General features: G+C 40.9%; 3 protein-coding genes across 3 annotated transcripts; 1 reads left to right on the top strand and 2 right to left on the bottom strand.

Moving 5' to 3' along the window:
* Nucleotides 1-8,803: 8,803 nt before the first annotated feature.
* Nucleotides 8,804-11,981, top strand: LOC111910181 (dynamin-related protein 5A). The gene is made up of 5 exons (XM_023905955.3): nucleotides 8,804-9,237; nucleotides 9,521-9,712; nucleotides 9,787-10,852; nucleotides 10,912-11,530; nucleotides 11,616-11,981. Exons 1-5 carry the CDS (start codon nucleotides 8,881-8,883, stop codon nucleotides 11,800-11,802), a joined length of 2,421 nt encoding a protein of 806 aa, XP_023761723.1. The 5' UTR covers nucleotides 8,804-8,880; the 3' UTR covers nucleotides 11,803-11,981.
* A 1,103-nt stretch (nucleotides 11,982-13,084) lies between these two features.
* LOC111910182 (uncharacterized) lies at nucleotides 13,085-15,431 on the bottom strand. Its single transcript, XM_023905956.2, has 4 exons — nucleotides 15,149-15,431; nucleotides 14,546-14,767; nucleotides 14,351-14,463; nucleotides 13,085-14,264 (listed from the first exon to the last, which is right to left on the bottom strand). The coding sequence occupies exons 1-4, from the start codon at nucleotides 15,332-15,334 to the stop codon at nucleotides 13,904-13,906; spliced, it is 882 nt and encodes a 293-aa protein (XP_023761724.1). The 5' UTR covers nucleotides 15,335-15,431; the 3' UTR covers nucleotides 13,085-13,903.
* On the bottom strand, nucleotides 13,385-13,809 carry LOC111910183 (uncharacterized). Its single transcript, XM_023905957.3, has one exon. The coding sequence runs from the start codon at nucleotides 13,620-13,622 to the stop codon at nucleotides 13,464-13,466; it is 159 nt and encodes a 52-aa protein (XP_023761725.1). The 5' UTR covers nucleotides 13,623-13,809; the 3' UTR covers nucleotides 13,385-13,463.
* Nucleotides 15,432-15,758: the final 327 nt, after the last annotated feature.

The following is a 15,758-nucleotide window of genomic DNA, read 5'->3' as shown; positions in this document are numbered from 1 at the left end:
TTAGTGAACTCCTTACCTTCTTTGGTATTATTTGACTCCGGGGCGAGTCGGTCTTTTGTCTCTCAGTCGTTCAGGAGGGAGTTCGACTTGCCTGTAGGAGAGCTAGAGTGTCCGTTGCGAGTCTCCATCGCCAACGAACATGGTATTTCTGCTTCTTCAGTCTATCGGGGTCATGTTTTGGAGATCTTCGGGGTATCTTTCCCGATAGACTTGAATCTAATTCCCATGGGGGATGTATGTGTGATTGTGGGTACGGACTGACTTAGTCGCTTCCGTGCCACGATCGACTGCGAGGGTTAGCGGCTGATAGTTAGAACCCCAAGTAGGGGAGAACTAATTATCTACGACGAGGGCACCAGATTGGGATCAGGTTTTTGCTTAGCTGCCAGGGCTTGGCAATACATTCAACACGGGTGTGCGGGTTATTTAGCGTATGTGGTAGATACATGGGTCACGGATCAGGTTTTGGTTTCAGATGTTCCGTTTTTCAGAGAGTCCGCTGATGTGTTTCCGGAGGAGTTGCCTGGAGTGCCTCCAGAGAGACAGGTCGAGTTTAGGATCGACCTTGTGCCAGGTGCGACCCTTATCGCCAAGGCGTCGTACCAAATGGCACCACCAAAGATGCAGGAGCTGTCGACATAGCTGCATGAATTGATGGGCAAGCAATTCATTAATCCAAGTAGTTCTCCATGGGAAGTGCTGATTCTCTTCATTAGGGAGAAGGATGGTTCACACCGGATGTGCATTGACTACCGCGAGTTGAACAAGTTGACGGTGAAGAACTGTTATCCACTCCTGAGGATAAATGATTTTTTCGATCAGTTGTAGGGAGCATCTTGATTCTCCAAGATAGACCTGAGGTCCGGGTACCATCAGGTCAGGGTTAGGGAGGAGGACGTGGAAAAGATCACGTTCTGGACTCGTTATGGACATTACGAGTTCTTGGTGATACCATTTGGGCTCACTAACACGTTTGCAATGTTTATGGACCTGATGAATTGGGTCTGCAGACCGATGCTTGATCGCTTGGTCATCGTGTTTATAGATGATATCTTGGTGTACTCTAAGACTAGGGAGCAACACGAGGAGCACCTTCGGGAGCTATTGGGAGTCTTAAGACGAGAACGACTTTATGCCAAGTTCTCGAAATGTGCGTTTTGGTTGCAAGAGGTTCAGTTCCTTGGACGTTTCGTTAACCAGGACGGGATTTTGGTCTACCCGGCCAAAATCGAGACGGTGTTGCAGTGGGAGGTTCTGAAATATCCCACACCTATCAGGAATTTTCTGGGTTTGGCAAGGTATTACCGGATATTTATTCATAATTTCTCTAAAATTGTAGTACCCCTCACTCTTCTGACGAGGAAGGGGGTAGATTTCTGGTGGGGCCCTAAGTAGCAGACAATGTTTAAGACCCTTCGGAAGCGACTGTGCAAGCCTCCAGTCTTGACCCTCTCGGAGGGAGTGGAGGATTTTATGGTTTTCTGTGATGCATCCATCACTGGACTGGGAGCGGTCCTCATGCAAAGAGAATGAGTGATAGCCTATGCTTCGTGGAAGTTGAAGCCGCATGAGATGAGATATCCCACGCATGATCTTGAGTTGGGATTAGTGGTGTTCGCCCTCAAGATCTGGAGGCATTACCTCTACAGGGTCTGATGTACCCTCTATACGGACCACAAGAGCTTGAGACACATTATGGATCAACCGAACTTGAATATAAGCAACGCAGGTGGTTGAACGTGGTTAGGGATTATGACTGCAAGAACCTTTACCATCCGGGTAAAACGAACATGGTGGCGGATGCCCTGAGCCGCAAGACAATTGGATCTTCTGTTCCGATATCATGTACGAGGATTACCGTGGACTCTCCGCTCGTGGGATTGATTAGCGAGGCTCAAGCCAAGGGGTGCGAGAGGAAAATTAGAAGTTTGGGAGGATCAGGGGCGAGATCGCCAGATTCGTTCAGGATAGTCGTGGATTGTTGACCCGTTATGGTCGGGTGTGGGTTTTGATGGCTGGTGGGGTTAGGCAGATCGTGTTGGAGGAGGCTCATAAGTCTCGATTCTCTATTCACCCAGAGGCCACCAAGATGTACCGGGATCTGAGACTGAGTTACTGGTGGCTATGCATGAAGAGAGAGATCGCTTGGTACGTCAAGAGGTGCTTCACCTGCATGATGGTCAAGGTCGAGCATCAGAGGCCGCATGGCAAGCTGCAGCCTCTGGAGGTCCCCATGTGGAAATGGGAGCAGATCATGATGAATTTTATCACCAATTTGCCGAGAACGACAAAGGGTTACGATGCTGTATGGGTCATCGTGGATTGATTGACCGAGAGCGCCCATTTTCTGGCCATTCGGGAGAGTCCTTCGGCCGAGATGTTGGCCGATGTGTATATCCACGAGATTGTTGCTCTCCATGGGGTGCTGGTCTCTATTGTTCCAGACTGTGATGTTTGGTTCACCTCCCGTTTTTGGCAGAAGTTCCACGAGGAAGTTGGCACGCGGCTGTATTTCAACATCGCTTATCATTCGCAAACCGACAAATAGAGTGAGCGAACCATTCTGAACCTCGTGGATATGTTGAGGGCCTGCGTCATCGATTTTAGTGAGAGCTGGGAATCCTACCTACCCATGGCAGAGTTCTCCTACAATAACAACTTTCATTCCAGTATTGGTGCTCCACCTTTCAAGCTGTTGTATGGGCGGAAGATGTCGTACCCTAGTTTGTTGGGGTGAGGTTGGACACTGGGTCATGGTTCGGACCGAAGTGGTTCTTCATACTGCCGAGATGATCCAACAGATCAGGCAGTGATTGCAGACCGCTCAGAGTCGGCAGAAGAGTTATGTCGACCGACGTCGATCCGAGTTGGAGTTTCCAGTCGGTGATATGGTGTTGTTGAAGGTCTCACTCTGGAATGGTGTGATCCGCTTCAAGAAGAGGGGAAAATTAGATCCCTGATATATCGGTCCATTCCATATTATTGCTAGGGTGGGCAAGGTTGTGTACAGGCTGGACCTCCCGGAAGAGCTCAGTATGATCCATAGCACTTTCCACATATCGCAACTACAAAAGTGCGTGTTGGACGAGGTCATTATTGTGTTGCTAGATGACATTCAGGTTGATGAGCAATTGAACTACGTAGAGAGACCCGTGGCTATATTGGATAGAAAGGTGAAGGGTTTGAGAAGTAAAGAAGTACCTTTGGTGAAGGTACGATGCCAACATCGAAGGGGTTCCAAGTGGACCTGGGAGCCGGAGGCAAAGATGCGGGAGCATTATCCAAAGTTATTTTCTGCAGCAGACTTTGAGGACGACGTCAAGGTCGAGTGGGGAAGAGTTGTAACAGCCAGGAATTTGTAGGCATTTTCGAATCCTCCCTTGTATTATTATCCTTGTCATTTGTAGTCCTTGGGGATGGAAGGGTGGAGCCATGAGATACCCTAATGGCTAATGTTGCAAATTTGGATCAGGAGGAGTACGCAAAGCGTACATAAGGGTACGCTGGGCGTACTCACGTCATGAGAAAACCTTAATATTTAGGGTTTGGGTGGTATATAAGTATCCTTATGAGCTAATAACCCTCTACCATTTCAGCCTCCATAGTTTTGAGCTGTTTTCCCCAAACCCTAACATCTCTCTTGAGTGCATGAGGTAAAAGTGTGTGTTTTGAGTAGTTGAAGAAGAAGAAGTTGCATCAAGGTGTTGGAGAAGTGAGGCAAGCTTGAAGATCTGAGATTATCTTGTCCATTAAAAGCTCCAGGAGTTAAAAAGGTTCTGCCTTTAGGCTTATATGATGTAGATATTGCCTTGATAGCTTTATCACACCCTTATTGTCCTAAAAAGTCCCAATATTGTGATGTTATGTTTTGGATGTGTTAAGTTGTCCTTTCAGACCCTAGGAAGGGTTCTAAGCGATAAAAATGAGGTCCCAATGGCTAGAAGTGTCTCATGCAAGTGGTAGAAAAGTCTTGATGGATTAAGACCTTGCATCAAGGACTTACTGGATGTCCAAAGCCTTAAAGTTTGATACTTTATGGTTCTAAGACACATTTGGTCGACGCATCTGGAATTTGGGCTTAAGTGCTTAAGCCATTGAGCACTTATTACGGTTTTGGACTCAACGAGGGTACACCCTAAGTAGAGAGAAGTACGCCCCACGTACGAAGTCAACGTCCCCTTTTTCAAGTCAATGCAAGGTGTTTATACGCTCTGCTTAGCTTCGGGGTACGCCCAACATACACCCTATGATGGGTTTTTGCGAGTTGGGCTTCGAATTTAGGCCACCTTTGGGTTAGTTTGGTGTAATGACCCAATAATTAAGGGTAAAAATTTTATTTTTAAATATAGCTAAAGCATTGATACCATTTATTTCAAACATTTCAAGTTATCATTAAGTAAAATGTTTATCAAAGTTTATCCCAAAATCATACATTGCGGAAATCATAAGTGTGTGCACTGCGATTAACCCGAGCCCTTCTTTTCCAAATCGATGACACCTGAAACCATAAACAATATTGTAAGCACGAAGCTTAGTGAGTTCCCCAGATCATACCCCACACAATCCACATAACCACATAATCCATATCAGCTATAACAACTACATAACCCATAACAATCGCATAAGCATGCATATACACATATAAAGATGCCATGGAAACCCTCCAAGGTCTTATTGGCATACTCACGTAAATCATATCAACTACACCAACCATGTATACAAACATATAGGGAAGCCATGGAAACCCTCCAAGATCTTACACCGGGTGCCCTGGAAACCCTCCAGGGTCTTAGCCCATTGCCATGGGAACCCCCACATGATCTTCACTAACTACCAATCAAACCATACATACAAACATATAAGTTAAACATGCAAACACATAAGGATGTCCTGGAAACCCTCCGGGGTCTTACACCGGGTGCCATGGGAACCCCCACATGGTCTTAGCCCAATGCAATGGGAACCCCCCACATGGTCTTAACTAAGGATGCCATGGAAACCCTCCAAGTTCTTACACCCTAGTGCCTCGGGAACCCCCCGAGGTCTTTACCTAGGATGTCGTGGAAACCCTCCAAGGTCTTACACCTAAGTGCCCCGGGACCCCCCCCCCCCCCCCCCGAGGTATTCCATGCAAGTATCACAAACACAACTAGCTTATCATATACCACATAGTCAACTAGCATACCGCATAATCACTATCATACTCCCATTGGTATGGTGAGAAAACTCACTTGGCACTGCTGAAGTCTTGTGGTTGCAACTCCAGCTGTTGGTTGACAGATTCACGAGCTGCCAACATCAAACAACACCCAGTTAATAATTGGGTTCCAACGCATAACCACAACTCCATACTTGGGATAAAAGACTACTTTACCCTAACTTAGCTTTATTCAGTCCAAGGCCCAATCGAAAGGCCCAGAAGTCAAACCATAGACCAAAGCCCAACATATGACTCAATTTTCCAAATTGGGCCCAAGACTCTTACATGGGCCTTATCCTAAAACCCATACAATTATTTAGTCCATTTACTTATTCTTGGAAAGCCCATTAATAGTCCAATCACCAAAGCCCAATAGAAAGGCCCAACTCAAGGCCTAAGTGACATTTGGGTTCCCACATGAAATGAGAATTAGGGTTAAGTGTTTCTTACTTAACCCATTAAGGACTTAATCCATTAAGTCCAATATTGCTTTAGGTTAATTTGCCGATGATTATTAATTATTATTTTAGGTTTAATAATAAATTCTCGTGCGGTCCCGATCAATCCCAAAGATAGGGTTTCAAGGCATTAGGGTTTTCCAAACCCTAATTAGGGTTTCCAACTCAAATACTAGCCCATTAATCAAATGGTTGGGCTTTTAGGTCAATTAGGGATTTATTGGGCCCATTAGGGTTTCATTGGGTCCACTTTGCTCAAGCATCCCCAAACGAGTCAAAACGCAAACGAGGGACACCGCTACCCAACGCGACGGTTCGTGGCGGCAGGAGGCGGCAGCCACCACCTCACGGTGGTGGTTATGGATTTTTCTATTGATTATTCCGGCACGATTACAAACAATATTATAATTAACACACACACACACACACTCAAAATAACATAATAATACACACCCACGACCACCTTTGTGGTGGCAGGTGGTGGTGGTGGTGGCCTTTTCTTGGTTTCCGGCTAGACAAACACCCACAACAGATATTAGAAGCATAATCACACACTACATTACACATAGTCTTACTCACAAAAGGAATCCAACATGTGGCGTAATGTAGCAGACGACGACTATCATTCGGAGGACGTCATCGGAATGGATCAGTCGCTGGAGTTATGGTGGTGACGCAACAACGGAAGAAGGTGGAGAAGGAGAATGGGTCGGGAATAGCTATCCTAGCTGTCGTAACGTCCGATGACAGTTTCTTCTTCAACGGAAGCGAGCAACGACGGCAGCAGCTCCGGTCTTTGACTCTGATGGTTGTAGGAGCGACAACGGCTGGGTTTGGCGGTCACAACAGCTTCTAACGGTGGTTCATGACCCACCTTCGCTCTGCGCTCCGCCGTTGGCCTCCGTTGGACTTCCCGGATGTATGCTGCATTTCCGACAACGGTGGTGTTGCTACCATGGCGAGATATCGGTGACGGAGGTGGGTTTCCATGGTGGCGACGACCAGAAGTTAAGAAGGAGGTGGCGGCTGTTAGAAGAGGAAGGCATAAGGGTGGTGCAGCTGAGTGTTCTAAGGTTAGGGTTACCGGGAGTCCAGGACTATATACCCGCCTCCTATATAACTTCCTTCCATAATGACAAGATCAGTCCTTCCCTTCTCTTTTTTTTTTCAAACTAAGTTCATAATTTACCTTTTCAACCCTGAATTCAAAAATTTCTTTAAACTCCAATCCCAAAATTTACCCAACAACCCCCAACTTTCAAAATCCTTTCATACCAAGTCCAACACTTACGAAACACCCCCCCCCCCCCCCCCCCGTCTTCTAAAAATATTTACAAAATAAATCCCAAAAATACACTTTAGCCCCCGAATAATCCAAATTATAACGTTTGGCTCCCCAAAACCAACAATCCGCTAAATAATATGAATTTAGGGCGACTATTCGTTCATCAGTTTTTATCTATTTATTTATTTAATAACCAGGATGTTACGTTTGGCGTGGGCCCTTGCTGGACTTTCTGAATAAAAGTGTATATTTGGGCCATTTTTGGAAGTGAATCTTAGGATGAGGCCCATATAGAGAGTTGGGCCCAATTTGGAAATTTGGGCTTTTGGATTAAGGATTTGGAGTTGGGCCTTGGCCCAACTTAAGGAAAGGACAGAGTGGACTATTACCCTATGTTTGGACCCTTGGTCAAGGTTGATATTCCAATTGTTGACTTAGTATTCGTTATTTTGATAGTTCGAGATTTTCGGTGAGACAACGGTCAGAGACTTTCAGTCCAGTTAAGTAGTACTTGTGAGGTGAGTTTTCATCACTGTAATTAGGGGTCGAAGACACCAAGGTCGACCCATTGGATTGATATCCTAGTAGTTATTGATATGCTGAGTATGAGTCGATATGCATGCTAGTTTGATATGCTAGTCTGGTAGATCTGTAGGACTACCTGTGATACTGCCTGATTATATGTATGTATATTTATTTGTTACATGTAGACATGTTGTGTGGGTTGGGTTGAGGTTGTACTGCTCCGTGCTGTAGCCGACAAACCCTAAAGTATGCCAAATATGAGCTTAGGGTCAGGGAGGGCATACCAGACTCATACTGAGGACTCATAAACATTCCAGATACAAGCTGAGGGCCGGGCAGGGCATGCCAGACTCATACTATGGGCTAATCTTTGTATTCCAGTCCAAGGACTGAGGGAGCAAGCCATACATAAATTGTGAGTCTAAGGGGCAAGCCAGACTTATGTTGTGGGCTCGGGAGCATTCCAGACATGAATTGTGGGCCCGATAGGCAAGCTAGACTCATGTTGTGGGCTCAGGGGTAATCCGATTTGTAAAGTTGTGGACTCATTACCTGATGTTATTATGTGTGCTATTTGTTATGTATCGGTATTTTAGGGGAACTTACTAAGCCTCGGGCTTACAATTTTGGATTTTGTTTCAGATACTTCGGATGATCGCGGGAAGGCGAATGCTTATGATTTTGATTTCTGGGATTCTCTGATATGAAACTACTTTGAAAACATTTTGTAATAAATAATGGTTTTTGAATGCTTGAAAAAGTTTTAAATTTTTATGAGTTTTATAGAGGTTACAACTTGATGTCAGGATCATATTTTAAGATCATAATTAGTATCCTAAAGATCTCAATATAGATCTTGCTTCAAATAGATCATAGTATGACCGACAATATTTTTTGTTTGTAAAAACTTTAAATCATAAGATTTTAAGATGAAGATTGAGATTTAACAACTATGGATGAAACACACACGGTCTCATATTTTTATTTTCCAAAAACAATTTAATTTCCATTTCATATTTTTTTAGTGTCCTAAAATTAGTTTTCCAAAGTTATCAATGTAAAAAACATAATTATAGAATCAATGATCTCTATGAGAATCCAAAATACTTATAGCCTATAGTAAGTAGTCTATTTGGAAAATATGATTGGAAATAATTAGATTGTTGGTTTCTATAAAAAAATTAATAATGATTTTAAAAAATATTAAAAATAATTTTATGTTACTTTAGTTTATTATTTTTGTGTGTGTGTAGTTTAGCATTTTTATAATTTTATTTTACCATTCTTTTTCCAATCCGAAATCGAAGGAGCCCCAAATTCATCAAAACGGTCAGCGGGTTTCATTTCCCAGATTCAAATTTTCAAATTGAATCATCCCTCCTTTCTCTCTCTGGTCATCTCCTCTATCTGCAATGGCGACCTCCGACAACTTCTTGAAAACACCTAGTAAAACACCAATGAACGATAAAGTTTCTTCGTCTGCTAGAAAACACAACCACCAAACCACCTTCTCATCGTCTTCGTCTTCCACTAAGTCCCGGTTCGACGCTTATAACCGCCTTCAGTCTGCCGCCGTCGCATTTGGCGAAAAACTCCCGATTCCCGAGATTGTAGCGCTCGGAGGTCAGTCAGATGGCAAGAGCTCTCTTCTGGAAGCGCTACTTGGATTCCGATTCAATGTACGCGAGGTCGAAATGGGTACACGCAGGCCTCTCATACTCCAGATGGTTCATGATCCTACTGCTCTTGATCCTAGGTGCCGGTTTCAGGTCAATTCCTGTTTTACCTAATCATACACTCTTATTATATGATGGAATTGAATTTATTAATGCTTAATTAGGGTTTATAGTTTCTAAAAAAGTGACGACAATGAAGTGAATACGTAGTTAGGGTTTAGCAAGACCAAACTATTGGATCAGAACCAGCTCTTATTTCTCTCAAAATCGGACCATGGTATTAGGGAATAGGGGGTGTTTGGATGTGCATTGAAATTGACAATCAGTTTAGAGTCTATGTATGAATTATGATACTGATTGTTTATAGTAATGACAGGAGGAGGATTCAGAGGAATACGGAAGTCCAATTGTTCTAGCATCAGCAATTGCAGATACCATTAAATCACGAACAGAAGCTCTGTTGAAGAAGACTCAAACTGCTGTCTCACCTAAACCGATTGTCATGAGAGCTGAATATGCCCATTGCCCCAATCTCACCATCATTGATACTCCAGGGTTTGTTCTCAAGGTACTTTATATCATCAGACTCTAGTGTACTCATGCATATTTATACTTTATAGTAATCCGAACTACATTTTGCAGGCTAAAAAGGGTGAACCTGAGACCACACCAGAAGAAATTCTGTCAATGGTGAAATCTCTAGCTAGTCCACCTCACAGAATCCTTGTATTCCTTCAACAAAGTAGTGTGGAGTGGTGCTCATCTTTATGGTTGGATGCCATTCGTGACATTGATCCAACTTTCAGAAGAACATTAATTGTTGTCTCCAAATTTGATAATCGCCTTAAGGAATTTACTGATAAATGGGAAGTGGACAGGTACTTAAGTGCAAGTGGGTACCTTGGAGACAACATACACCCATTTTTTGTAGCCCTACCAAAAGAAAGAACCACAGTTTCAAATGAAGAATTTCGCAGACAAATCTCACAAGTGGATGCAGATGTTATACGCCATTTACAACAAAATGTCAAAGGTGGATACGATGAAGAAAAGTATAAATCCCACATTGGTTTCGGTTGTCTCAGAGATTATTTAGAATCCGAGCTTCAAAAAAGATACAAAGAAGCCACACCTGCAACATTAGCTTTACTCGAACAACGTTGCAGTGAAGTCACAGCTCAATTAACCTCCATGGATTCCAAAATCCAAGCAACTTCTGATGTCGCTCACCTCAGAAGATCATCAATGATGTTTGCATCTTCAATCTGCAACCAAGTAGGGGCATTGATAGATGGAGCAGCAGACCCTGATCCTGAACAATGGGGAAGAACAACAGAGGAGGAGAAATCAGAAAGCGGAATGGGAAACTGGCCAGGGGTAGTATCGGAAATAAAACCACCTAATGCTACCCTTCGTTTATACGGAGGTGCTGCTTTTGAAAGAGTGATGCATGAGTTTCGATGTGCTGCTTATTCCGTTGAATGCCCTCCTGTTTCAAGGGAGAAAGTTGCAAATATAATACTTGCACATGCGGGAAGAGGGGGTGGAAAGGGAATTTCAGAAGCAGCTGCTGAGATTGCACGTGCTGCTGCCAGGTCATGGCTTGCCCCTCTTCTCGACACAGCTTGTGAACGCCTTGCTTTTGTGTTGAAAAATCTGTTTGATCTTGCCATGGAGAAAAACCAACGTCAACATTTTGATTGTGATTGTAAGTATTTATTTATTTCTATTTCTTGGGTTTCATTTTGATTTTATTTATAATTTTAGATGGGAAGAAAAGCGGTGACATGGATGGGTACGTGGGTTTCCACGCTGCATTAAGGCGATCCTACAATTGTTTTATAAAAGATCTTGCAAAACAATGCAAACAGCTCGTTAGGCATCATTTGGATTCTGTTACAAGTTCTTATTCACAAGTGTGCTATGAGAGTGATTTATTGTTTAGTGCAAACTCCAGTTACAGAAACCAGACATCTGTCACTTCAATGTCGCTTGATTTGTCAGATCAAGAAAACATTCCGCCGGAAAATAACGATCGGGAGACAACACCGGGAAAGCTTGTGAAAGCGGCGGGAGAAGGAGAGGCTTCTGCTATGACTGTGCCGGAGACGCCGTCACCTGACCAACCACGTGATGGGAATTACGTTGTGAAAAAGGAAAATGGTAACTTTTTGGAAGGCGGCGGCGGGAGGAAACGGCATCCTAGGATTCAGATGAATCAAGGTAACGGTGGTAAAGTGTTGGGGAACTTGTTAGGGCAAAACGGCGGCACGACGACGTATAACGAGATATGTTGTTCGGCTGCACAACATTTTGCGAGGATACGTCAAGTGTTGGTGGAGCGGAGTGTGACGTCAGCTTTGAATTCAGGGTTTTTAACCCCATGGTATGTTATTCTTTTTTTTTTCACCATTTTTTTAATTAAAATAATACATAAAATATAATGATTTTTTTTTTGTGTGTGTGTGTAGTCGTGAGCGGCTTATGGTGGCGTTAGGAGTGGATTTATTTGGGGTGAATGATGAGAAGTTTATGGATATGTTTGTGGCACCGGGTGCGATTGATATACTTGAGAATGAAAGAGAGTCTCTTAAGAAACGTCAGAAGATATTAGACTCTTGTTTGACTGAATTTAAGGCTGTCGCAAGATCGCTTTAGTGATGGACTTTTTTTTTTCCTTGCTTTCATCTCGTGAGCAAATGTTGGTTTACTATGATTTTCAACACGTGTTTTTATTAAGAGATTTTTCTGTTTTGAATTGACATACACCGGTTGAAATTGCCACTTATATTGTTAGGACTTGTTTATCAATGTGTTTTTATTTTATGTTGACAAAAGATCTGAGATGTTGCAAATGATGCAAAAACTGTGCAATGAATGAAAAGTGTTGTTTGAATACCAATTAAAAATGCGGATAAATAAAAAGATACAACAAGTTTATGTGGTTTATTGATTTCATAGGAAGGTTTTCAATTACATTGAGATCTACATACAGAGCTAAGTAAGCATTTGAGTTCAAGCTATTAGACTCCACAATAGTCTGGATGATTTAACTGTTAAATGTGTGCAACATGACAATTTTTTAACACAATAAAATATTTGAGCATTATATACGACTTTGGTCTTCAACAACCACATTCAAGTTGACGGACAATAAATGGGCAAATATCTCAAAATATTGATAAATAAGATAAAATAGACTTTTTTTTATTTTTTATTTTTTATTTTTTTAAATGTTTTTGAGTTTCTTTATTAACCATATATATTCGTAGTCTAATCATCGTTTTTCTTAATTTCTTCATTCAATACAAAGATGACAAAAATTGTATCTTTGTTTTGTACAGATGTACTTTGAACCCCACCCCAACGGGTCAAAATCAAATGCTCCTGTTGGACTGAAAGTTGCTAAAATACATTTAAACATTTACCATCACCTAAATTAATTTATCGAAACTATTATTATCTTAATAACTAATTTTCACATTCGTATTGTTTATTTATAAACTTCAAAAAAAAAAAAAAAATTGCTGGATCAGCTTCCAGGTCATTACTTTATCCTTTACACTGAAAACAAATTTGACTTTATGCAAAAGCGCCTCATTAAAACTCTAAAAAGTAAACAGGGGAAACCTCGTTTACATTACATAAGCAGTTTTATTTAGTAATTGTTAATTTAAGCTAAATAACTTTTTATCCGTAGGAACATAGGTAAAATTGCCATAAAAACATATATATTTTTTGAAGGAATAATACTTTTTAATCTGATTATTAAAAAATGTTATCCCAAATTCCCAATCTACTACACGTTCATACAAGAAATTGAACAAAAGATGTTTTTTGCAAAAAAAAATTACGTTTTTTTTTTTTTTTTAATAAATGAACTCTCGCTTAGCACGTTACCCAACCCATAATACACCTCTTAACAAATAAGAAAGCAGCATTACAAAAAGCCATTCCAATTAGTAGCAAAATACAACTAAATAATAACCCTGATGAGTCATGAAATTCCCGAAACTAATCAATCATGATTCATGAACACAAGATCTTGATCATAATCTGGAAGACTGGAACACATGACAAAATCATGAAAACTCATAACCTGGAATACAAACAGAGATCATCATTCATGACATCTATCTATCTAGTAAACACACTTCATCTAGGACCCAGCTACTTTAAACAAGATCCTACCCCAATTAACACATTCAAATTTAATCTACCCACCACACCAAGACGAAGATGATGCAACAATTATTTAATCTTATACTACTATTATAACATACATACCCATATCACATTTCAACAAAATGCACTTCACTTCACTCTGTCTTCTTTTCATCCTTGCTTTCTTTCTCAACAGGTTTACTCTCTTTCTCCTTGGGTTTACTTTCCTTCACTTGTTTCTCTTTAGGTTTCCCCTTTTTAGGCTTCACAAAACAAAAGCAAGAACAACATGGACACTGAAACAAAAACTTCATCTTTACCTCTATTCTCTATCTCTACCCAATCCCCAAAATTTTCAGATTTAGATCTATTTTTATCACTACAATTATATGATTGGATTCCATTTCTGTCACTTTCAGTCTCAAAAGTGGGGACTACCACCCATTAACTCACAGCCTGTTTTTCACCTTGTGGGGTACAGGTACACTCTCGAAACAAAAGCCTTTCATTCCGGAATTGAAAACTTTATTGCTTACAATAGTCTTAACACTATTACTACTAGAGTGTTACATAAAAGGATATTCCTGTAAATAGATTAAATCCTGGAGGGCTGTTTAGGAAATTTAGTATAGTCATAAACACCAACACCTCGTTTTTTACCTAAGCGACCTGCATCAACATATTGTACAAGAAGAGGGCAAGGTGTGTATTTAGTGTCACCTAGTCCTGCATGTAGAACTTTGAGAATTGATAAGCATATATCTAGACCAATAAAGTCTGCCAGCTGTAGAGGCCCCATTGGTTGATTGGTTCCTAGTTTCATTCCTGCATCTATGTCTTCTTTTGTTGCAACACCAGTGTAAAGTGTGTAAAAGGCTTCATTAATCATTGGCATTAAGATTCGATTCACTATGAAACCCGAATAATCCTTTGAGCAAACAACAGTCTTTCCGAATCTGTCATTGTTAAACATTAAAAGGTTAAAATCAGAACCCAAAAACCTTTAAAAAAGGTTTAACCACTATATGTAAACAGTAAACACCTCTCAGCCAAAGTTTTTGTCTTGTTGTAAGTCTCATCTGATGTTTGTGCACCTCGGATGATCTCAACAAGTTTCATGATGGGGGGAGGGTTCATGAAATGCATGCCAATCACCTGAAAGTACAAAAATGCCCTTCCCAATATCAATATTTACATAGAGAATGATGCACAAAATCATCATAGGCTAATATGAAACCTGGTGTGGTCGTTTTGTTGCAGATGCCAAACGAGTAATGGAGATGGAGCTTGTATTTGATGCTAAAATGGCAGACCCTTTAACAATCTTATCTAATTCTGCAAATAGTTTCTTCTTCACATCCTCAGATTCAACGATGGCTTCTATTACAATATCTGCAGATTGAAGATCTTCTAGATTCGAAGTATATTTCACACGAGCTACAGCATCAGCCCCTACCTCCTGCCAAGTAGATTTTGCATAAATTTTAATGGTTACTGCATGCGAGATCATATTTTAATTTGAAACATTATCCATTTGATTATCCCAAGGAATTGCTATCAAATTTAGAGAGTTATTGAGCCGATATGTGCAATCGTAACACAAAAACCCCAATTACAGTGATTGAGAAGTCCAAGGCATAATTTTGAAGATTAAACGGAAGGAGTGCTACCATACGTAGATAATCATTGAATCAACAAATTCGAAACCCTATTACTATATTATTATCAACTAAATCGCAGAGCAGAATTCTGAACAAATTTTGGGGCTTAGGATGATATATGGCTATAAATATGACGAAGCTTAGGATCACAGAGACAGCGTAGAGATAGGACAGGAGACCTTGGAAAGTTGACCTTTGGAGACAAAACGTTGAACTGAGTCGGAGATAGACCTCTTGGCAGTGAGGAGAGCTTCAGCGTCTTTGTCGAGTAGTCGTACATCGGCACCGGCAACCGCCGCCAACTGAGCTATCCCGGAGCCCATTTGGCCAGCGCCGATCACTCCGATGACCTTGAATTCTGCCATGTAATCACTAATTCAACAGCTAACGCCACCGATTTAACTGGTTAATAGTCGCCGGTAGTTGGTTGGATCCCCAAGATGATAACAAAATATGGCAAGAATATTTATATTAAAAAAAATTATATGATATTTAATGTAACAAATTTACTATTCCATTATTATTTGATTGATTGTAAAAGTTATTTTAATGTTCTACTAGTCTATAATCCGTCGGTACCACAGATTAGAAAGGTAAAAATAATTTTAATTAAATTATAAAGTGATTATTGAGCAATGATAAAAAAAATTAATAATTTAATAAATTAGACAATAAATATTACAAATAAATTTTTTGTTGAGGTGTTTGATATGTGTAAAATGGAGGAGTGAATTAGTGAAAATTTAATTAACGAGGAAAAACCTTAGAATGACAAATGACAAATAATTA

This window comes from Lactuca sativa, chromosome 5 (genome assembly GCF_002870075.4).
Source record: "Lactuca sativa cultivar Salinas chromosome 5, Lsat_Salinas_v11, whole genome shotgun sequence".
NCBI classification, from domain to species: Eukaryota; Viridiplantae; Streptophyta; class Magnoliopsida; order Asterales; family Asteraceae; genus Lactuca; species Lactuca sativa.
This window is presented reverse-complemented; position numbering and strand designations above follow the sequence as displayed.